At 36.7% G+C, this 25548-nt stretch overlaps 1 protein-coding gene across 3 annotated transcripts in view; it reads left to right on the top strand.

Annotated features, from left to right (window-relative positions):
• Positions 1–25548, top strand: part of LOC139989066 (semaphorin-1A) — a 368578-nt gene that overhangs the window by 285704 nt on the left and 57326 nt on the right. For all 3 annotated transcript variants that reach the window (XM_072006980.1, XM_072006978.1, XM_072006979.1), the window contains exon 6: positions 16814–16901. In XM_072006980.1, coding sequence (XP_071863081.1) covers positions 16814–16901 — 88 coding nt within the window. The remainder of the gene's footprint in view (positions 1–16813; positions 16902–25548) is intronic.

Raw genomic sequence — 25548 nt, forward strand, 5'->3', positions numbered from 1 at the left:
GACTTTTTTATATCGAATGTATTCATTTTTAATTGGACAAAGCTGAGAAGAGAATCCATAAAATAACGACGATGAGGGTGAAGAGGAGAAGGGTGGTGTCGCAACGAACAATGGTTGTTCCACCATTGAACCGGTGGCTCGACCGATCGACAACGCGTTGAAATTATAATTGAAATTTTTTAACCTGATCCATTATGACCAGCGTGAATGAATTTTCTCCCTCCCGGGGAATTACGATCGAATCGATGAGCCAAGTGTCCGTTGATTCATTAAGTTCTCGAATCGCGTTTCACTCGGATGCCAGCAGAGTCTAACAAATGAAATTTTCTACGTTCGATCGATTAGCCTGAACGGATAATAATATAACGAAGTCTGGCTTCGGAAATGGAATCTGTTGTCAGATAATTTGGGATGGATGATGGAGCTTAAGATTAAGCGGTGAAACGATAGTTAATTATTGAATCCTGTTTCATTTCTATTACGAATTTTGACGCAGAAATTGTATTAAACGTTGAAACCTATTGTTATTCGATATAAAGAAATTTTTCTTCTCTATAGCTGGAAAGTGCTGTTTTATTCTGTTAGGGAATGAAAGAACGCTTTCGTATCGAAGAAAGGATTAGCTAAGCTTTCTGAAAAAACGTCTGAAAATACGCGTTGACATTTTCAGTTCTCATTTATGGGCTGGTGAATTCTTTAAAATAAGGTCAGAAGAAAAAGCGTTATATTTATGTCGTTCGTGTACGTATATCATTGAAGATTGCTTGGCAGAGATATTATGCGATGTATTGGGGTTGGTAACTAAGTGATTGCGGATTTTGACATTACCACCTAATGACAAAATCCGCAATCACATAGTTGCCAATAATACGTTCAGAAACAGTCAACTTCTTTGTTCTACGTACATTAAAAAAATTATTTTCATAAGCCAGTAAATTAAAAATTTGTCTTCCTTCGCAATGAAACAGGTATTAGCTACGTAACAAGTTTTCTACCGTTTCACCCGGTGTAACGTTACATTTTTTTTTCGTATCCGTCCGTGATAAATTATTAATATTAATAGGATTCGTATATGAAAAGCGATACGACAAGTCAGATCTGACCTGTGACATACGATAGAACAGAGAAATACGTTAAAATATGTATATAAAGGGCATAGACATTGTTTCTGAAAATGGTTTCATGGTTTGAAACGAAAGGACAAATAATTACCAGTGCGTATCAATCACTAATGTCACCAAGCCGACACTCTCTTTGTTTCGATGCCAGTTTTCTGGACGCAAACCGGCCGTGATATAATTCGATTATTCCAAAGAGTAGCATTCCTGACAGTTTTTGCGTCGCGTCATGGATTAACGAATGACGTCGCTGTGGTGAAATGAATCAAACGATAATATTGTGACGGCAAATTAGTGGAAAACCGTACTCGACGAAGAACGTGGTCGCTGGCTCGTGACGGGACAACGACGTTAATCGTACGTAATTCTTTTACGGAAATTTAGTAGACTGTGAGGAAAATTTCATTGTTTCAAGCATCGAGAAAATAGCTGTTTTATCTGTGCACAATCGCCATCACTGATACACTTTGTTTTCCTGAGTATTATGAAAAGTTGTTTCTCTATTCCAGCCCTTTGTAACAAACTCTGTGTAACACGTACTACTGAACCATTTAATTGTTACTTCTGACAATGGAGATCAAATGAAATTTTAGGGAAATTTAACAAAATTACATGCATATTGCTCGATTTACCTTGTGAAATTATATATCTACTGAATATTTCGAAAAACTGTTCAAAAGGGATTTGAAAAAGTCCACGGACGTTAATATATTTTACTTCATTCCTTCAACTCTAATTCGTTGCATCCACTCTTATGAAACCTGAATAAATCTGTATATATTATCTCGCGAGATTCCCTCACGATCAATCCATGCGAGATTACATTTCCGCATTTGCTTCTTTCCACTCTTTCCATTTTCTCGAATGCCTGAAATCTTTTGTATTTTCAACCGTTAACATTTTTCTCTATCTGTGAAATACCGATCCAGGTATATAATGCAAATTAAAACTCATGACAGTTTGAAACAAGCTGTCGTAATAATTTCCAAACCTACCACATATGCTCTTTTATCTACCGTTCGCGGAGAGACGCGATCTCAAGGAAGCGCGTCAACGGGAGTCGTAAATTCCCGTCGCGATATACAATCGATGCCACGAAACTGATCGATCCCCTATTTCGTTTAAAACAATAGAGGTAGTTGAATGGATTATAACGTAACAGGTTATAATTTACTCTTTATTCAACAACTTGTGGACAAGATGATTACGCTCTTTGCATAGATATATATACGTTAATTAGATGAATGATTAAAAGTGGATATAGTTAGTGAATAGATGTTGACTGAGTAGCGAACCCAGTGCAGAGATCTTGATTGTTCTGTGGTCGTAGAAGGAGTAAAGTTTAGTGACGATGCTGTCACAGAGGAAAACTCTTGCTGGGTGTTAGCCTCACCACCGGTCGCTTGCGGGTGAAAATCCCGGGAAACATGAGAAACCCACGTTTTACCTGATGGAGCAATAACCATAAGGAACATCTTGACTCGAAGGTGTTTTATACCATTTAACGGTCAAATCGAAATGCTTAGTTTTACGACAGTTCCTTATGATTATTACGGTCCAATTAATTATATTGACGTAGCAAGTGGCCGCCTTGACCGAGGGATGGATTCCGTGCTACGCAAAGAGTCACCGAACGAAACATATGCAGTCTTGCTATATTAAAAAAAAAAACATTTTGCATGAAAATTATTTTTTACCATATAGATAGCAGAAGCAAGGTAGGATATTATAAAACGAAAGTCGTTGAAACGCAATCATCTCAGGAACGAAGTCATCCAACCGAAGTCAATGACTGAAGAACAAGATTTTCCATACGAAAACCTGGTCTATGTAGAACATGGAGTATCGGTGGAGCCAAGTAAATTTTGCGAAAAGCTCGAAGAAACGACGTTGAATTTCCGGCATGGGAACACGCCAGAGACCGTGTTCCTGTAGCGTAACACAGGCACGTTGCAAATTAACAATCGCATGAAAGAGACTCTTAATAGCGGCTAATGAATTCCTGAAAGCCGGTGGTCGTGGCGTTGCCAGTATTCCCGGCGTTTTCCCATTTTAGACGAGCGACTAAAAGCAAGCAAGAAAGAAAGCTGGAAGAGTGGTAGGAAGTGGAGAAAGGGGAGGCTACAACGGGGCAAACAGGCGCCAAGAGAAATCCGTGGCACTGCGCGACAAAGGTGGAAAAAGCTCGTAATATCACGTATTCATCGGCCTTCGTCTCGTTCGAGGCCGTTCGCAGCAACCGTCCGATTTTACGAGCGATTCGCGTATACAGCGACCCATCGCGAGCTCGGCTAACTCAATCAGGGACAGGCGAAGCGAACCTTGCGCGAGACCGGCATACGAATTCCTCCTAAAATGCTTCTATTGCCCTTTCGTTCCGTTGCGTCGGTTACACCGAGTTACACGCCGCGCTATCTCGATCTTCTCTCCTGTCCTCTTTTCTTTTCTTCGTTCCTTTGCGAGCTACGATGTTGCGTTCCGAACGGAGGATGCGCCAGCAGGAAATCACGAACGTTATACCCTGGCGTGCGAGTCAAATACGTCGTTGCCGAAACTTTCGAATGATAACGAAATGGTTTGGATTGCAGCGAGCAGATGGCAGGTTTGACAGTTGATCGTAGGCTGCTTGAGCAGATGGTAAAGTATCAAGTACGGTGGATCGAATTTTAACATCTTTCTGCGTTAGACGTTGCAAAGTATTAGGTTGGCAACTAAGTGATTGCGGGTTTTGTCATTAGGTGGTATTCACATAATCTGCAATCACTTAGTTGCCAACCCAATAGTGTCGGTTTTATTGTGGTCGATCGTGCATGCGTTTCGAAGAAAAATACGAAAGTGGTATAGAAATTTTATCGGTAAGTATTAGGTTATCCGAAGAGTGTCTTTCTTTTACAGACGCGTCTTTTACTACGACGCATCATTATACAAACATGAAACCTAATTTGCCGAACGTTGTCATCTTTATTTTGATAAAACAAAATGGATCATACGTAATTCGATAAAATAATGAAAAACGGAAAATGTGCATCCATTATTTCCTTATAAAACGAAAGAAACTTTTCGGACGACCTAATAAAATAGACGAATTATTAGCGGAAGGAACTGGCGTACGTTTGATTCGTTATTCCTATATCTACTGATTCACGATTTTCGTTGGTAAAAATACATACTCGGCGATAGTAAACGGTTAATAATATTTAAAATCTTCGATCGGTATCGTACTTCTTATACTGTATTTTTTATAAGTTGTAAATCTTCTACTTGGTCTATTAACCGTGCTTCTTTAATATAATGATATGTGTTTTAGACTGTGGAAGTTAAGGGTCATGGAGGTAGTTCTACACGATTTCACGTAGCCAAGTTAAAGCCAAGAGTACTCGACGCACTCTATTACAACCTTTGAAATGCGAAAATTAGAAGCTCTCTCGGTGTAGGTACAGCGTTTCTTAGTTGTGAAAATTAGAAGTTCTCGGCGTAGCGCTAGATCTCTTAGTTTGCGGAAGTTAAAAGCTGTTGACGTAACGTCGCTTCATAAGTTAAATCTAAAGAGCACTTCAAGTACCGTTGTGTTCTTCAACTTTTGAACGCCTGAAAGTCTTCCTGTTCTTCATTTTCAAAGTTCCACGCCTTAATGTAACCCTGTGTCTTTGAAATTGTAAAAGTCGGGAACAATTAGTTTAGCGCTAAATCGATTGATGAGACAAGCGCATCTATAACGTAACGATACGTCTCTTAGGTCGCATAAGGAGGTCGTATAACATCGCGAGTCTCGATTTATAAAAACTGTAAAATATCGTAGGGATATTTTTGTAAAGAAAGAAAGAAACGTATAGTTCCAAGAGAATTGGAATATTGGAAAGTTGGACAGCTCAAATTTATTTAGCTGTATTCTCCTTCTGTTCTCTGATTAATCTATTTTCGTTTTCCGATCATTGCCTTTTCGAAAGCATATCAGCACACCAACGATCACCAAACTCGTCGTATCCATGTAAACCAAACTTAAATAGCTTTAACAATTAAACATAAAATAGACGAATAAATTAATGGTCCACAACATCCAAACACGATAACAGTCATCGATATTATTTTCACGGTATTGTCATGTTATCACCGTCTTATTCGATAACCAGCGAAAATGACTGTTCCAATATCCTCGGTGTATTGAAATTTTAATTTAATAGTAATTTGCTCTAAATTTTTGAAAAGTTTTTAACAGAATGTTGGAGATTGAAACGATTATTCAATTTGTTTGAAAAGGAACATTTCATGGGGATTATTACTTTCGCTTAATGTAGTTGAAGATAACATCCCTGACCATTCGCGGGGGAAAAAGTATTTAAAGTTGGAGCTCTAATTTATAGTATTAGTCGGAAAAGTTTCGAAAGGAACTTTTCTCGCAAGAATGAGAAAGAAAAGCGAAACAAAGAATGCTTCACCGAAGGATTACGTATGACAGAGATGAGAAACGTGAAAGGAACTGTAACGAATTTATCATCAAACGAACAAGTATGTTTTTTATTTAATATATTTTAAAATCGTAAAAATTCATGAAACAAGCTGATAACAAACATTGTTGATCGTATCTATCGCTATAATCCTGTGTTCTATTATAAATGTATTTCAACTTCATATCGCCTTAACGTCTATGAGCCCTGGCAAATCCCATTTTCTATTACGCACCTGTTATTATTTCCTGTTTCCCCCTTTTCGTGCATCGAATTGAAGTGATGCACGGCGTTTCGCATTGCATGCTTCTATCAGCTTTCCTAATTGGAGTTAGTTGGTTGAGAACACGGCAATTTTCTAGGCTTCGTGGGGTAGGCTTCGTGGATAAAGCCTGATCCGAATACGCGAATTTTCAACGTTAATGTCAGTCGGCGAATTGCGAGATAATTAATAATATCGCGTGATACTCGGGAATTATTTTTCCTCCGCGTTTCACTGAAGTATACGTATACAACACGAAAAGATCATTTTTCTTACACACCTCGATATCCAAGTTTTAAGATCAATGCAACGCGATCCAATCGAATAAAAATTTATTCCTACACTCTTATTTGTTGTAATAAAAAGTATATGGTTACTCGTGAGATAAAATAATTTTCAGATTATATTACGCAAAATAATACGATATCTTATCGCGAATAGAATTTCTTCAACAATATTATTCTACTATTTTAAAAAACCGAATAACACGGTCGATATATCAAAATATTGTAATTTACTAGGTAAATACATTTTCATTCGTGATTTTTCCTCGTCTAACTTTTTATATTTCAAACGTATGTACGTACTTTTTCCATAGTCGCTTATCATTCGACTACGAATCATTCGGCTCCGCTCGTCTAATTTAACTAGCCTTCTCGTTGAAAATAATCTAATTGTCATAGAGTATTACTCTAATACGTTGTTCGTTAAAATTCCTTTACTTATATCAGACCCATCTGCAATTCGCGTGAACGATCGAAAGAAACGAATTCAACCAATTTCCAACGAATGTTCGTATGTACTTTTCCCTCTTCTCTCTTTTAAAACTGTTTCGCATTTCTCAACGGAAGCAAGCGCGTTTGCTATAGCAGGCTGCATTTCTCGAAAGCTTGTCGCAAAGATGATTCGAAAAATTTCACGTACATACCAGAGAGATATCAGGGTGGACAAGCCCGCAGTAACGCCGCGGATGCGAACGTAGCCGCGTTCTAAGCGTCATGCATATAAAGAAATTGGAACGGCAGACTGTGGCGTGTTGCGATGCGACAGTTCCCTTTTCGTGCATCCAGCAACGTTGTCGCGGGTCTCACGTACCAACCCAGGATCAACTTTTCTCCTCGTGTTCGCTTATATCTCGTTTATACCTTTTCCCCTGCATCGTGTTCTATGCTTTCCAAGCCAAAGTCCTGTGTTTCCGCGTTTTCAGCGGCTTCTTCTTCGCCATCCTCTTTTTGTCGTTGCCGTCCGACGTCCCTTGTTTCTAATGTTTGTAACGCTCTTCCGTTTGTTTCTCTGTATGTGGATTTGCAAGATAATTTGCTTCGAGAAACTCACGCTTCCGTGACGCCCATAAATAAGTCCAAACCCAAACCTAAGTGACGTATAACGCACATCGAAGTAAAAAGATGTCAAGAATATGTTGGTGAATATATCGGAAACTAAGGCCGAGGGGGTGTTATATATATATAGGAAAAAATTGTTCAAAATGCTTATTACTATGATATATTAAAAAAATCGTGGAAATTGAATATCTGGAAATAATTACCGAAATATCCGTCAGATTGCTTATTTAAATTTTGTACCTAAAAGTTGGTGTGCTAATTTCTTTTTCTTTATAATATGTACATATGTAGCGTTAAAATACTTTTCTGAATCACTTACAATGCGTGTTTCTAATAAATGTATCATAATTCCTATCTACGTTGTTGAATCCTTTTCAAATTTCACTGACAATTTTAACACTTCCATCTTCCTATTGGCATCTACTTGTCTAAGCAAATTACTTTAGTGTACATTATTTCGGCCATTCAAGTTTGCATATGTAAGCGTTCGAATACTTTCGTGAGCCATTGTATATTACACGATAGTCGACTTTCGTTGATAGTCTTTACGTATAGGAAAATTAAACTCTTAGAAATTCTTTCTCTTCTCTCGATTTCCAAGATTTCCAAGATCTTCGTCGATATACATTTGCACGCGTCTCAGCACTCTCTTTGTCTCACCATCTTCCATACCACGCTGCCAATGGAACAGTTACATTCATCTGTTTTTCGAGACGCGCGCATACACATACTTCCACACACTCATATTCACATACTACTACGCGGTCAATCTAGTCTACCACACAAAATTATACATATCTCAATAATAACAAATGCGCAGAATTCGATTTGTAAATACGTAAATATTTGAAAGTTGAAGGAGCACCATAGACGAATGACTCCTCTTTTCAATAAATACAAACGTAATCACGCAACGTTAATTAAGAAGAGGACGATGCGGTCGAGGCAAACGTACGAGCTTAGTAAATATTCAATCCTCGAAGGAGTTTAGTGCAGACAACATGACACTCGATTTGCTCTTATTGTTGGACTGCTATCGCGGTAGACGCGTATCCGATACACGTGTCTCCGCGTGAAATCGACCTGGTCGACCGTCCTCATTAATACACTTTGTATTAAGCACTTTTTAAGTACATACGTTACTGATAATTAAAGCATATTGCATAATATCGAACCACGTAGAATCTTCATTCATTCGATGAATTTTTGTTGCTGAAATTCCAGGACAGGGCCAGCGCAAGGCAGATTCAACGCGTTCACCGGAACCTGGCCCCGCGTTTTGAGAGGCCCCGCGGTCTACGAAAATTACCCAATTAAAAAACACCGATTTTGATTAACTTTTTACAGAATGATGGTACTATTAACAGATGCGAGACATTTTTTTAGTAACAATGATTCACTTTAAAGGAGTGACAAATATCATCAAAGTTCATAACTTTGTAACTCTAAGTAACTTTAAGTAACTCCATAAAGTCTGGAAACTACTTTAGATAAAAAGACCCAGGCGCTTTCAGAGAAATGTACCTTTCAGAAAAATGTATTTTGTAGAGAAATTAAACTACATCAATAATTTTTTGCAAAAGTCATACATGATTACACACTTTGTACTTTCATTGAATTTTTTGTCCCTTGAAAGCGAATTATGGATGCGAAAAGATATTACTTGGATTTGTTTAAAAAACTGCTTATAAAAAATATATAATATGTAACAGCATTCGTAAATAAATAATTCCTCGTTGTAAAATCTAAGTGTAGGATTTGAATGTGTATTCAGGCCCCGCAAAATTTTTGAACCCGACCCCGCAAAAGGTCACGCTGACCCTGTTCCAGGATGAAACTTTGCTTTCTCTATACACAAGTGAAATTTTGATCGGAGAACAGCCCCGTCGTTTGATATTTGTGATAACCGACAACGGTAATTTATAACATCAAATTCATATCGTTAACCCTTTGCACTCCGAATTTTATTTCAATTTCGTTAGCAACAGCTCTCAGCGCTTTCAAGGGTTTTATTTGAAATTTACTTTAACTAAAAAATAAGACAATTTAAGTAAATAAATGAAGAAACAAATTCACTTAATTACCAGTTTTATTCACATTATTGTTGTATTTTATGATTTTTAAGTGTATGATATATCTTGAAACAATTTCCAGGATACAATCCTGGTTTTCTTTTCACAAAAAAAGGTGGGATTGAGAGGATGTCGAGTGGGATTCGACAAAGGAGCTGTTGAGATAAAAACTGATGTCAAGTCACTCTCGACTTAGGAGTGCAAAGGGTTAATATCATATTGTGATTCGACATTGCGATTGAACGAAGCCCCCTTTTCTACGATGCGATCTTTCAAACAATCGATTAATCGCCAGATATATTCCGTATATACTTACATATGTATACCCGTGTACCCGTTAGAATAGAATAACGATTGTCTTGCTCCATATACCGCGAGTGTTTTTAGATTTAAGGGTGTCGCTATGAAAGGAGTAACGATGCTACTCCAATTTTCTCATGCATTCCTCTAGTATGCACTTCTCTCTGACTTTGTTTTTTCCTCGTTGGTGTACGTACTTGTTTCCTTATTTTCTTGCGCGTGTTACCTTTCGCGCTACGTCTTTCAATTACTATTTTTTTTCTTTTATATACTGCCAAGTTTGCTATTAATTTGTTATTTGCAAAAGGTTACAGGCAAACGTGATATTGATACGGTGTTTTGGCAGGAGCAATACACAATGTGTTCCTCTATGTTTTCTGGCTACAAATATTAGGTTGGCAACTAAGTGATTGCGGACTTTGTCATTACCATCTAATGACAAAATCCACACTCACCTAGTGTACGATGCAAGGGTGTGTTTGGCTGATTTGAAAAACAGCGAGATGATCAGACGCGTGGTATCTTTTAACGCTGCGTATTTGTCGAGCTATTGTCGAGCAGATTAGCACAAAATACTCAGACATATTAGAGAATCGCGCGAATCTAATATGTCTGAGTATTTTCTGCTAAATCTCGCCATTTCCTCTTTCACTGCTCGTGTTCCGAGGAATATTCGTGTTAGAATATCTCATTTGTGACATACTATGGCGAGTGTGCAATAATTCTTAGTGCTTTGGACCGAAACGCTTGTACTATTCCTATGTTCAAATTACCAACAGAATCCGAAACTTGTATCTCATACAGGTCCACACTGGTTTAATTATAACTTTACACATATTAGAATCTTATTGCACATAGATTGTTAACTGAGATTCTTTTCCCTAGCAACCAGTACAATTTTTCTCATCCTAAGATTACGTTGTTTTCATTTAGTTCTGATATGTTTCTTCCAGATGAGCCACCTATCGAGATAAACGTCCATATAGATATGTTACATGGTCCGATGACGAAATTTCCTTTTTATTGAGCTTAACCGTACACCAGCTTGTGCTTCTAATGAAAGTAACGTGTGTTGATTTCGTTCCATTTACTTTTATTCGCAATCCATTACACCGTTTAATTGTGATATGGTATTATACTCTTTAATTACCGATATCGATACTTGTATGCAATTTTCATTATACGTTATATGTAAAGTGATTCGCTTTTGTTCCCTCGTTTGTTCTCCTGAATAACTCATTATCTACTTATTAACTTTCTTTTCCTCTCGTTAATCTAGCGGACTCGGCCTTTGTAAAGGTTCTTTCAAGCATAAGAGTGATTGATCAAGTGTTATTAGTAAAATTTTACAACTTGCAAAGTATTAGTATCGATAAATTCTTCGCTCTAAGGCTAACAAGTTTGATAACGAACAAAGTGAAGTTCAATAAGTAAATTTTACAAATTACGAGACAACTAGGTGTTTGTAGGACAGTAACGTACAATCTACGATCAATAGATAAATGTTATTAATTGGTATATTATCGTGTGCGAGATGGATGAACGTTTTTGCCCAGAGCAAGAAAACAAATGTCTATTGGACGTTTTCTTGTAATTACAAATTCGCATGTATCTTTTTGTCTGTCCGTGCGAATATTCCGTTAAACTCTAAATTAAAGCGGACAAATAGAAAATCAATTAGAAGTTCGTTAAATCGGTAACTTTCTTAGACTTTAAAGCAATGCTCGTAAAATTTTCTCACTAACCCTAATACTCGCTAAAATATGCATTTACTCGTGGCTCGTGTATGTTTAAGGCGAATGATTCGTGACTGTAAAAGAAACAATCGAAGCAGTTCGATAGCGTTCGACTTTCGCCAAAATTATCCCAACCTTTCCAACAAAAGGGACGAATTATTGGCCGAACGTGCGGATTTTCTCTCAACTCGCCGGTTCACCGGTGCTCGGTATACGTCACCGGAAATACAAATACGAAAAAGGTCGAAGCGAGATGGGAATAAAGCGCTTGGCGAAACGGGCCAATCTCGACAACGCTTCTTCACGTGCACACAATGTATCGATTGTGCGCAGCTAAGCAGTGCCACTGGATGTCGGCGATTTTTCCCATTTTCTCCTTCTTTTTTTTTTTCTTTTTGTTTTTCTGACCATGTATTAGTAGTAGCTAGTAGCTACGTGTACGTATACGTGACCATGTCGTATACGTACCATCTTACTGGCACAAGTGGAGAATTGGGAAACGGGGCGATGAGAGTGGTCTGGAGCTGTTTCGTGTACACAATTTGACTCGATCTCTTTACAATCGTTTTCTATGAGATTTTTACAATTCGTTTCCCATTATTCGATGATATCGACGAAATAGCGTTATTCGCTCTTAGCTCTCGATATAAATAATAAATAGTAAAATAGATACAACGATAATTTATATTAAACCACGTTATAACAAATAGACAAATTAAATAATGGACCAAGTAAGCACAAACACGGCTCGTTATGTGTAACTATTAGGTTGTCCGAAAAGTGTCTTTCTTTTACAGACGCGACTTTTACAACGTTGCATCATTATACAAACATGAAACCTAATTTGCCGAACGTTGTCATCTTTATTTTGATAAAATAAAATGGATCATACGCAATTCAATGAAATAATATAAAATGGAAAATGTTGTGCATCCATTATTTCCTTATAAGACGAAAGAAACTTTTCGGACGACCTAATATCTATAGATCAATTAAACGGAATATATTGGGTTGGCAACTAAATGATTGCGGATTTTGTCATTAAGTGGTATTGACAAAATCCGCAATCACTTAGTTGCCAATTCAATACATATATGTATCGTGTAAAAATTGAAAATAAACACTTAATATTCACGATTATCGTTCGAAGGAATAAATATTTACTGCACGATTCAATATTTAAAGCGAAAAATATTCCTTCTGGTCAGGTAGCAAAATAACTCGGTGAGAAAATGATTCCCCGAGAGAAAGGCGGACAATGAATAATAGAATAATCCTGTTTTCTATGCTGAGAATGTATGATTTCGATAATAGCAGTTTTGAATTCGACAAGCTCCTACATATTCATTTACGTATTCTCAATTACTATTCTTGCATTCCATTAAAGGAATTATTTACGAATACGAACCGAAGAAACGATACTCGAATAACAAAAACAGTTACTTCGACATTCTATCGTTCGTGTCAAAGTAAATGCATTACACTTGATCAAACGATCCAGCAATTTTTCAACTTTCGCTATGGTGCATAAGTTAACAAAATAATTTCGAGATTCTATTATCGCTTAGGGATTTTATCGCACAATGCTTTGTCAAATTTAGCGACGACTCGCGATATTTTATTTGACGCACGGTTTCACCTCTTAAAGCATAGATGTTCAAGATACTATTGTTCTAGTACTCTTAAGTGCTATATTTTCCTGAGCCTGTGTGTCCTATAAAAATATAACACATTGTAGAGCAATCATAAACGCTCTTCTTACTCTACACCGTAAATTACGTTGAAATTACATTAAATTCTCCATCGAAACAATAATATCTATACAGGATATAACTAAAATTGACGATGAAAATTCGCCACTGTACTTTATTCGTTTTAACACTTTGACTGCCACGCCGAAATCACATTTTTCGCTCGAGACGCTACGGGAGTATTTTTATTATTCGAAGCATATAATGGCAAAATAATAATAAATTGAAGATATAAGACAACATTCTTCCCCAATAGACCGTTTATCTTATTGATGGTCACGGGTGACCACCGTGGCGCCTTAGTAACAGTCGATAGCGACGTATTATAACAAAGCTTCGTTTATTTCAACAAACCATTCGCATTCGTTATTTCGTCGTAAGCAAAACGTGCAAAATATATTGTTGAAACGTGTAGAAGATATTAGGCTGAAATGGTGGAGGTCCGCAAAGAAAATTATGTTTGTGATAAACCAATGGTAGTGGTAGAGTACAACAGAGAAAAATTTGCTGTAAATTTATCACATCAAATGATAGCATATTCTACACCACATAAAAGAACCCTCAAGTGGTGTATAAAATTAGCTTTAGAGTTATTGTTAAATACATCAATTTCAAACGCGATGATACTCTATAAACAAGCAACAAAAACAAAAATCAAGGTATCAGATTTTAGAATGGCACTCGCAATGCACCTTACACAGCGTCATTCATCAGAGCCGTTAAATATACTTATTCGACAAAGATTGCAACACGAAATGCAGAAGAAAGAAGGGCAAGCGTACCTGGCACGAAAATTTTGCAGAGTGCTATAAAAAAATGTTAAACAATTAGGATAAAAATTGCTAAGAATTGGACCAAAAAGGTGACCACCTATTGTCCAGATTGTATTGATGAGCTACATTTATGTTTAAAGTGTTTTAACACAGTGCACCGTTAGATGCAAAATTTGTTCTTATTTTTTTTTTTTTTTTTTTTTTTATTGATGTTCTAATAAAAATGTTTAATTGTTCAATGGGACACTTTTTATTTCAAAATATTTTCTATTTATCAGTTATATTCAAAATGCCCTAACTGTCAATTTTCATTCAATTTTTACAATTGTAAGAAGTTCAAGTGCTCCAGTCACCAATGACCAACGTGACAGTCAAAGTGTTAAGGACAAGGGAACGTCGCACACTAACTCGAAACCGTACAAATCTGCACTAAATTCTTGTTTTCCATTTCCCTGAAAACCTGTGAAATTCCGGTCATAAATTCTTCAATGTATAGACTAACTTATGATACGCATAAATCTTATTATATTTATATTATAATGAATTAGATTCTATAACTCCAGAAACTCCTAAAACTGTACTGTTTCCAATCCTAACAGATTATTGTTTTTAACAATTTCGGGCTATTGTGCTACTCGTACGAACATAACTTCTTTAAATGATATAAACGCCTCTTATTCGTGTTGAAATTTTATTGGCTGTCACGGGTTGAAATATATTTTCACATAATCAAATTATCGAGTGTTGCGTGTTTCGAAATAGAATTTTTGAACGTTTTCAACAAGAGCAATCTGTAAAACGTCGGTACGAATCGTATATTTGTACGAAATGAAATCATTCCTATCAATTTTAAACGTTTCCACGATACTCGGACACGAACAAAGAGTTATCGATACGGTGTAAAAAAATTTGTTTTTTCACGAATCACCGCGAAGATAAGTTAAAACTTCACGCGTTTTTTTTCAGCACTCTACGTTTATAGAAACAAATGTAATAACATTCGCTCGGAGTTAAATTAGAAATGTATCAACAGCCAAAATGGCACGTGAAAACGTTTGAATTCTTCGACCGTGAACTGTCATCGCGTGTTAACTGTGCGTTGCTTTCGCAAGGATAATAAGATGTAAATTATTCCAAACAATAATTCCGTGTATTATCGTCGAAATAACGCGTATCTCTAATATCGTTTGTACGTATAATATCCAATATTCATTGCGATATTTCGCGTTTATTTGCTCGTTCTAATCGCAGTCGTATTGTATTGTAACTTCTGACGTTTAATAGCGCACCGTCGCGTCGCGTCGCGTTGCCTCGTGGTAACCAATAATTCAATAAGAGAAAAGCTATACAAAATTACCTTCGTTTCGTTATAACCAAATGTGCGAGAACGTTAAAAGACAAATATCTGAAGAAAATTTTGAAAAGTGTAAGATTCTCTCTTTCGCCGACGTTCGCGAGAAGAAGAAGCGATCTTATAATGGCAAAAAGTTCACGAACGGTCTAACGCTAGAGAAGAAACGCGCATAACGAGATAATCCTTTTGCGAGGCAGCGTGATGGTGAAAGAAACGTAGTTACAGAGTAAATTGCAAGGTGAAATTTGAAGCCGGTGAGGGAATTCGCGTCGTGAAGTTGTAATTGCGCGATATTGTTCCTTCAAATTAAAAAGATTCGGATGCGAAAGGTAAACAAATTTAATCTTTGCGCTGTCTTCTCTCTTTCCCCTTTTGCGGTGTTCTCTGTAGATTCGTTTCTCTCGATGGATATCTTCCTGCAAAGTTTTATTAATATTTCTACTGTACGAATAATAACAGAGTTATGCGTTAAAACGAAGTAGGACGATAGTCGAATCGAGTTTCATACGAATATCGTCGTTCTTTATTGGTTGATTTTTTTTTTATTAGAAATCAGATTGGAAAAGGCCACTTTACTAGAGAAAATTTCTGTCAAAGAAATTTCCCTGGGGTATTAACCAAGGTATGTAGCTTGGACCAGAGTTAACTACATGAAACACTTCATATACTGTGCGCTCGACTTCGATTAATAGTTAGGTGGTACATTGAATCGAATTGATCGAATTGGCGTTAACTAATACGATTGTGCTCATAGTATAGAATTCGAGGCAGCTGGTAAGTTGGTTTCTCCAGCTTAATCGAATTCGGTTCTTAAAACGTTGTTACGCGGTATACGTTGCGAACAATTCTACAAAAGTGCATTGCCTTTCGATTCTTCCCGCGTTCCCTAAAAATTATATCGATGTTAATAGATTAAACTTTCCGTAATAATATAATAAACAACGTGTACGAAAGAACCGAAAGTAATTAGGAAATATTCAAAGTCGAACACATAGTCGTATTTTTGAAAGCTTGCAAAAGCTTGAAAAAAAGCCACTGTTTTTTGTATATTCCATACCAACGAACTAACGAACAAACAATAAAACTGTACGAAACAAGCTCTTTACGCTTCATTAGGAAGTTGGAAATGCTGCATGAAATATTCATTTCTCCGGGCCAGCATCCTAATTTCTTGATATGCAAAACAGAGCGACTTCGTTAAAAGAAAACGGAAAAAAGAAGAAATGAAAGGGAAGGAAGACAGGAACCGTGGCTAAACATTGTACGCGCGTTGCCGCACCTCGTCGAAAAATAAGGTCGTTTTCTAAACAGGAAATACGATTCCTTGGAATTGCGTGACTCGCCCTCTATCTTCATTTTTCTATTCCTCGCGGCTTGCTTCCGATCGCGGCGTAAGCATGGAACGACTATGAAAATCTGTAAAATGTAATAAGAACGTTGATCCGCAACGTTCATCGCGAACGTTTCGGTACAAAGGAAAAAAGGTTTTTGAAGCGGCTAGTGGAAGTTAATGAAGCGATCAAGACGTTAAGTCGTCGTAGAAGTTAGCGTACATGCAACGCTGTTAACTACCGCGAAATACGATTGTTGACCACCGAACGAAAAGGTGCGAGTTTCTCACGCGATTTCTAACGTTGATACTTGCGATTCGTGTTTCAGGATGGAGCGTACGCGCAGGAAAGCGATATGGATGGGCTGGGACTGTGCCCTTACGATCCACGGCACAACAGCACTGCGGTGTTCGTCGGTGAGTTAGAATCAAATATATCTTCTTATTTATTTGCAGTGAAATATCGCGTAAAAATGTCTGCTCGAATGAAATGCGATAGGTGGTTGCGGAAAATCCTTGTCGTATTGTTATCTACCAATGGAATTTATTTTACGGATCTGCCTACGTAATGTGCCTTCTACGTATGTATATTCTTTCGAGCTTATTCGAGAATTTCAAGGGTTTTGCAAAGCGTAACAAGAATTTTGACAAAACGTCTATAAGTTTACCAGGAACGATTCATGGAAAATTGTGGTAGAGTCAAGCGAGCGAGAAACGAAGGTTAGCATCGAAAATGAATATGGAAATCAGCAGTTGTCCGAGAAGGGAACGGTTGAACTATTTTAGGGTTGCCGTGCGACGATACGATCGTTTTGCGTAACAATTTCGCTGGGTTTCGCGATCACGGAGAACGATAAGAAAATACCTTTTTATGCATAAAAGGGGGGCACGTTTTAAAGGAGTTTGTTCTTCTGGGAATTTCAAGAGCTTACAGCAAAGTAGGTAACTTTCTTTCCGGAATCGCGTTTCGTACGAGAAGGCATACATCCTCTTTCTAAACGTCTACCGAATTAGAAAGATTATCGTATCGTCGATACTAGAACTATGCTTTCCTAGGCTCAGTTTAGGATGTCGCTTACTCTATGAAAATTTCAATGAAAAATCTCTCTATACCTGTACGTTAATCCTATCGTTTGCTCCAAACCAAACCAAAACCAAATGCCTAGTATCGTAACAAAGATAAGAGTTATCGATGTACGAGAGATAAAAAGTAATAAACTTTTGATTTTATCGGTAAGTGTTCGTCAAACGCTTAGCTTCCCTTCGAACTGTCTGTTTTGCAAACGGTTAAAGAAATCGAAGGTTCTTTAGCCAAGGATTTCAGATGGCGACAGAGTCCTTCGAGTCTGAAGCGTGTTCTTTGAGAAAAATGTTTCGATGTTTCGCCAGCATCGTACTTATTGTTAGTTTCATCAGGACTCTGAGAATTCGCCAATACTGTATAATGTATAAGATCCCTTGGATCCCTAACGAAGTTAGCTACGATACTGGCGAAACTTGGAAACAATGTTCCAAAAGGGTATAGGGTTTACACCCGTAAACCTCTAACAGTTTTAACTACAAGAACACTAAGGATCTCGTTTAAAGAAAATTTGATTCTACCATCGAATAGCTATATTCTGTCGAATCGTGTTAGTTGCAATTCGCTCACTGTATAAATAAGTATCTTTCTCGCGATACTTACTCTATGACCTGAGAGACGATCCAGCGTCTACGACATTTCAAAATTCAATGGTTATTGCGATTTTTATTGCAATTATTTTACTGCAAACAAGAGAAACTATGGAAAACTGTACACGGTGACGTACAAAGTAATTTTGTTCTCGAAAATATGTTTTAGAAAAATCGTTTGCTTTTAGAGAAATCATTCGACATGACGCGTTACGAAACCAACAAAACGTTTTTGCCTCGTAGTACATAGGCAAAAGTTGCTGCAAAACTTTCTGATTACCGATTGCATATTTGACGAAACACGTAGTCGCGAATTTGAGAAGCGGACGCATGGCTTTGACGACAGAAGCAAAGAGCCACGGTTGCTCTCTCTCTCTCTCTCTCTCTCTCTCTCTCTCTCTCTCTCTCTCTCTCTCTCCTCTCTCTCTCTCTCTCTCTCTCTCTCTCTCTCTCTCTCTCTCTCTCTCTTTCGAGTGACCCGATCGCTCTCCACGTGCATACATACGTATAAATACGTGGATGGAGCGCAGTGACCGAGTCACGAATCACTTTTGGCTTTTGACACGTGTACGCGTGCAACCCGCTGCTGCCACACGGTATATGCAACAACACGTTGCCTCTTCGCGAGTTTGATAAACACGCTGGACTCGTCATCTCTGCCGTCACCCCAAATTTCCCTGAAACAGCGTACGATCGTTTACGAAATGGTCTACAACGCTCTGCTTTACGGATCTTTCGCGTGATTATGAACGTCGGGTCTTATCGGCAGATATAGCATCATGGTTAAACTACGGTATGGAAATTATGATTAAAAACGAGTTTCACTGGAGCACAGACATATCGAATATAAAAAAAAATATTTAATAACTCTTATTAACTTTAATGATTTTGAAGTTGGTGAAAGAAAAACGTATTTTGCTTATAATACACGAAAGGACGGAAATAAAAATTGCGTTAAACGAGTAGGTATGCGGTAGAAATAATCGGTAATTTTACGTAAGTAGCGTTTTATTGGAAAAGAGGATTGCTCATTGCTTCATTACCGCAGAAATGATGCATCTGATTCGAGAATGTGTTCATCCCATGACGTAGGTGGTATAACGCGTGTAAAACGAACTGGAATTAAATGTAATTTATTATTAAATCGTTTAAAGAGAATTCTTCTGCGTCGATTGGAATATTTTTCTAACAGTGATTCTTTAATTAACCTTGTTACAAGGAAATCCTATCATTTATTTCGAAATTCAGAGAGTTGATTTTTTGTTGACGCGCAAGTTTTCATCGACTTTGCCGATATCTTTTTCGAGAAAAGATACAATGGATATTTTAACAAAATATATATTACTTAATAAAGTAGTAATTCTACAGAAATGTACTTTAACTTCTGCTTAAATCTCGTCATGAGCTTCCCAACAGCTCGATAGTTTTCCCAATACGGTGGAAGTTGTTAATATTAATACGATTCTTATCTTTCGTTTAAGCTGGGGATATTCTCTGTAGCGAAGCTGGCATAAAAAAATTCGTTAACATCTAAACGCCAAGAATTCTTGTTCTCCAGCGAATCTTCAACGTTACGTAATCGATTGAATTGATCTGATAATGATTTTAATCAATTCTAATGAATAATTTTAATAAAAAAACTCGCATATAGCGATTGGCATTTGGAGCGACGATTAAATTAAGAGGAATAAAAAGACGCGGAATTTTTGACAAAGTTATTTGAACAACACAGAAATGCATAATACGCGTATGTGACGCTTGGACGTAATCGACAGCCGTCCATCACGCGCTACCACCGTTTTGTTTAACAAGTTGCGTAGCCCGCGTTTGGCTAATTTATGCTAAACAAACTATTCTTATCGCTGTGAATAAATAACGCGTCTCGACGCTGCCTACATTTTGTGAATCTACAACGATTCGTTCTCGTCGGAGCGCGATCGCGACTGTAACTGAGTTTTCAGAGCGTAACAAATACCGCGATTATCCCTTTTTCTTGCTGTTCGCTTGTTATTCTCGATATTTCTCTAAATCGCGTATTTACTTTTTCTGTTTGATATATCATACACACAGGAAAATGAGAAATTTTTATGTTAAATAGAGAATATATCGTATAAAAATACAGCGCGTTATTTTCGTAGTTTTATTCAGAGGCGAAGGTATCTCTTCTTTAAACGAAGATAAATCTTAACAGCTTGATTCTTCGGTTTCGTTATCAAACGATATTTCGTGGCATAGGTTGTGCGTAATTCGTTTATAAAATTATATTAGGTTGTCCGAGAAGTTTCTTTCGTTTAATAAGATGATAATAGATGAACAACAATTTCCGTTTTATATTATTTTATTGAATTAGGTGTCATCCATTTCGTTCTATTTCTATTATTATGTGCGTACATAATTCGATAAACTGATATAAAACAAAAAACATTGTGTGTCTATTATTTCCTTATAAAACGAAAGAAACTTTTCGGACAACCTAATAATATCTTCCCTAGATCTTGTGAATAAAAAGTTATATAAAAATGGCGATCAAGAATGCGAAATTGATAGTAATAATTATAATTAATAAATAGTCATATATATAAATATATATAATTATAGGTAATAACAAATATTAGTAATAATCGGACAAATTCAGTTTGAAAAACACGTAGTTTTGCTTGGAAGTTATTATAGCAGATATTATAATAGAAGATACTACGGTAGAAGCGATTGCGTTATTTACGCGTTCAGTCTTTCCTATCGTTAATAAGGCAAACGTGTATGCGAATGTGTCGGCCATATCGAACATGTGGCGTCAATGAGCTCCAACAAAGGAGAAATATGCGGAAGTACAGTGCGGTTACATCGTTCGTGGCATATCGATATCTTGCGTGAAAGTCATGTCACGAACGAACACGTATGAAGAAGTCGCTGACTGTGAGGCTTTTATAAAGAAACATAGGAAAATGGTGAAAGAGATGAGCCGAATTCATTAAATTTATCAAGTTACGTTCGTTGGACGTAAAATTCTTTTTAGCCGTAACAACGTCTCTTTAAAACGCGGCTGCAAAATCTAATTTATCTCTGCTGTCTTATGCTACGATGCTTTGTAGTTCGTACGCGATAAGTTCTGTTTGTAGACATACGAAGACAGTCACGAACGAAGCTTCAGAGTTTCTCCACTTTCTTTCCTGAAATATATCTTACTTTATGGCTGTAAAATTAACCTACGCGATTACCTCGATTCGACTACCCGTCATTATTTCAACCACAAGGAAAGAGCTTCGATTTTTTAACACTAGAACTACCGATATTTGAGACGTAGCTATCTCTACAAAAACAAGTCAAAATGACTTTAAAAAATATGTCATAGTAAAATATTTTTATATTTATTGATTTATTATTATCTTACAAAAGGAATTCCATGTTCTAAGATCATAAGAACTATATAATAACAACTATAATAACAATATTTAGTACCAAAATCTTTGAATATTAAAATAAATTTTCATTGGTAAATGTAAGAAGTATAATATAATAATAAGCATAATAAGCGTAATAGAATAAATAAAATACAAATATAATTTAAATTATTAGGTACAAAAGTTATCACATTTCTCACAAACGTAAAGGTTCTTCTGCGTACATTTTCCGCATACATATTTTTTACAAAGATTGCAAATGATGGTGGTCTTATTATTATTACAGTACCCTTCTGACACCATTTGCGTGAATAAGGTGAGTTCTTTGACGTACTTTGGATTTCAGATGCTCTTTGTTCTATCCGTGATTTTTCATTGTCAGCGGCAAGTTCATTTGCTAATTGAAACTTAAAATCTTTTCTGGATATCTGCTCATCTGTGATTTCCTTATATAAAATCCAGGAATCTGTGTCAGTTAAATCTAAAATATTAAAGCTGTGTTCTTGTCGTGTGTTTAGTGTCCTTATCTCACAGGAATACAAAATGCCCATCAATTAATTGTTTCCTTGATCATCTGGGTCAGTTATCACGTTTTGTATGAAACCAGCTGCAGTCTTAGTACGTATGAACGAGCGTGTACATGCAACATAGTGATTGAGGATTATTTACAAGGATGTTGTCTCTCAGGAAAAATCGAACACGAAAGGAAATATGAATCGGCGCAACGTACATCGCTATCGATATTACCATCCGAAAATGATAGGAATTATACCAACTTCGATAATTTGATGGATAATGTTATTTTGTTACTTACGTTCACTAAATACTTGCAATTTGTTGGTGTCTGTAAAAATGTTGTAAATATTCCGGTGGATCAAAAGATCGTGCCATGCTGTACACTATGGTAAAAGATACGAGAATACATGTGATCGTGAGTTACGAACGATATGAAAAAGACGAAGACAATTGGAAGGGAAATGAAGAAGCAATTTTTATGATAGGCATTAACCGAAAACGAACGTTTGTGATAAATAAACCAGGTAGCATGCACGTACATGTAGAGTATGCATACTTTCGATAGCATCGTTAATGCAAAATATGCAGAAATATTATGCGGTTGCATCTTGTATCCGATACAACGAAAATATTGGACTGGGTCATTACCACCTAATGACAAAATCCACAATCACTTAGTTGCCAACCCAATACTAACGATGTAACAATCGATATCGCGTTCAATGAATTAGACTTTTAACGAACGAAATCTATATGATTTGTTTTCTAGAAAATTGTCCACGATTTCCATATTTTCACGCCGTATACGAGGAGTTCGAAGGAAAATCACAAAATCTTTAATTTGAAAAAATTTTGGACGAGATTAAACCCGGTAGAGAAATATATCTAACATCTACAATGTATTATACCACACATATTTGTAAAGGTTTAAAAATTTATAACGAAATCCTCTACGTAAATACAGATGGCACAAATAGATATAGTTCCCTGGATCTATGAGAGTTTTAGAGAAAAATTACACTCGTACTACCTTGCATCGGATTCTTAGGATAAATACGTTGTTCGAATCTCGACTGTTTGCTCATAACATAAATACATAGATGAAATTTCACAAACGGAATCGATAATTCTTGTAGATGTGAACCTGGTACGTTTAATGAAAATTAGACTATTTTTTCAGCTCATTCGAATCGCGTGCAAACAGCGAACGCGAGCGGGAAATTTAAATATTATTCCAAATGTAAGTGAAGTTTTCACGGTAACGAAGTTATTCACGGCCAACAATTACGAGTTTTCGCGTGGAAAATTCCGAAAAGCCTAGAAAGCGTCGCTTTAAACCGGAGGACCGCGGACTTCCGCCGAGAGACACGATGATATTTTGTAAAGCGCTCGAGTCTACTAGACTAAAAGTTTTTCGACTGCCTTTTTTTTTTCTTTTTTATCTGTTTCAATCTAATTTTTAAGATTAAGATATTCTTAACCGCGCGCTCTTTCGTTCGTACGCGATAGATAAACGACGAGCCGTCGTATAACCAAACCTGAAAAATACAGCTTCACAGTAACTACAAATACAAAGGAAAAGATATCTAAAGTCTCTGGACGCGGATAATGGCCTAATGCTAGTTTTCGTTTCGATAGTTCTGTATCGTGTATATCTTGTTTACAAGTAATACATCTTAATTTTTGCATTTAACCAACGCGATAGGCGGAGGCTGGCGCACATAAAACTAGCTTGCGTGACTGAATCGCATGTTAGGCGACCTACTCCAGAAAAAGAAAAGATACGGAGCCCAGTGTAATTCAGCCGCAATGTACGACGAAGAAATATGCAGAAGCGTGACGCGGTTGTATCATCGTTGCACGATATGTAGTTCGTCACGCGGGATACCCGCGAATTTTTCCATCCTCTTCACAGGCCAACGTCTTCTGAGATTATTAAATTACCCTTCGAAAATTTCCCTGCTATTTACCCTGTGCTCTGTTTTCCTACGGTCGCTTTAAACATCGTTCTCATATCAATGAGAAAATCGAAGATAGGAAGGAAAATGCAAATTCTACAAAACTGTATGGAATTACCTTTATTTTTGTCCTCATGTTCCATTTACGGTTTCCTACATACACGTGTACGTGCAAACACGTTATTAAACAATTTGAATATGTATATGGTAACTCGCATAATCACATATATTTCTAGGAAACCTCAACTATCTTAAAATAATGTTGCGCCCGAGATACGAGATGATAGTGGAATTTAGATGATAAGACAAAAATCTTGAGATACGTGTACGTTTAGCGAAATGAACGCTATTGTACAATATTATTTAACATTTATATATTTTGAAGATTTTTCTGGTGATTCGTGGTCGAGGCTAGTGGCTATCGCTTCGAACGAAGCTACTTTTAATATTGATTTATTATGTTAATTAATTAACGTTGTCGTTCTTCTACATTATTTTTATGTACTTTGGTTAATTACACTGCGATGAATATTCCAGTTAATAACATGTTAACATGTATTTTATTATAATATTTTTAGAGGAATACTGTATATTTATTACTACATTTTCATATACGGTGATAGAGCGAACTGATTTATGAATATACGATATACGATGATGGATTTGCTCTCAAAAAATCTGTACTATTACATAGGAAAAGACGTATGGTTTCACTTAGAGAGATACAGGTAATCTTGATTGGCTGGAAGAAAAATTACTTTTAAAAAAGATTATCGCTAAACCTCATTCGGCGCCGTACGGAACTACCAACTTTCGCCTACAATGTTTTCTTGTATTTTTAGTAGCAAAGAAGATAATTAGATGTCCTGATTTTGATGGATCGCTCTTTATATAGGATTGTTGGAAAATATGATAAACCGAAGCTATTTTCAAGGTATAAATTGCAAATGCAGACTTTCTCTGCAAGGTGAGAGGTAACTTTCGTTAGAAATAGTCCCCAGACTCGAGTACAAAGCGTGTAAATTATGGATTATGCAGAGTCAGATAATTTGTCTATCCGTGTCAACGTAATTTAGACATTTCATTTTTTAAACTTACTACCAAGCACGGTGATATCATCTTTAATCGTAAGCTACCGCTTCAGTTCATTTCATAAAACGACGATATAACAACGTTTATTAAACTTCGTCCAAGATTCCACCAATGTATCCTAATTTCTTCCGCGAAGCTTATCCCGAAAATAGAGGTTCAATTAACTCGACTATCGAGTGATTTCTTTTTTTCAACTCTTATCTAACCGACGTATTTTTAGTCCGTTTTTCGAATGAAAATCACCAACATCGTAGACTATACATTATTTTCAATAAAGAATACGGTATTTAGAACGCGAGTTGAAGAACCGTCCGAACATGACGCGTTCAACGTAATCTTGATATGACGTAAATTTCAAACGTTCCAGAAACGGTAAATAGCAGATAAATTCGAAAATTACAGTTGGAAAAACTCGGCGACCACAAA

This window comes from Bombus fervidus, chromosome 7 (genome assembly GCF_041682495.2).
Source record: "Bombus fervidus isolate BK054 chromosome 7, iyBomFerv1, whole genome shotgun sequence".
Classification (NCBI taxonomy): domain Eukaryota; kingdom Metazoa; phylum Arthropoda; class Insecta; order Hymenoptera; family Apidae; genus Bombus; species Bombus fervidus.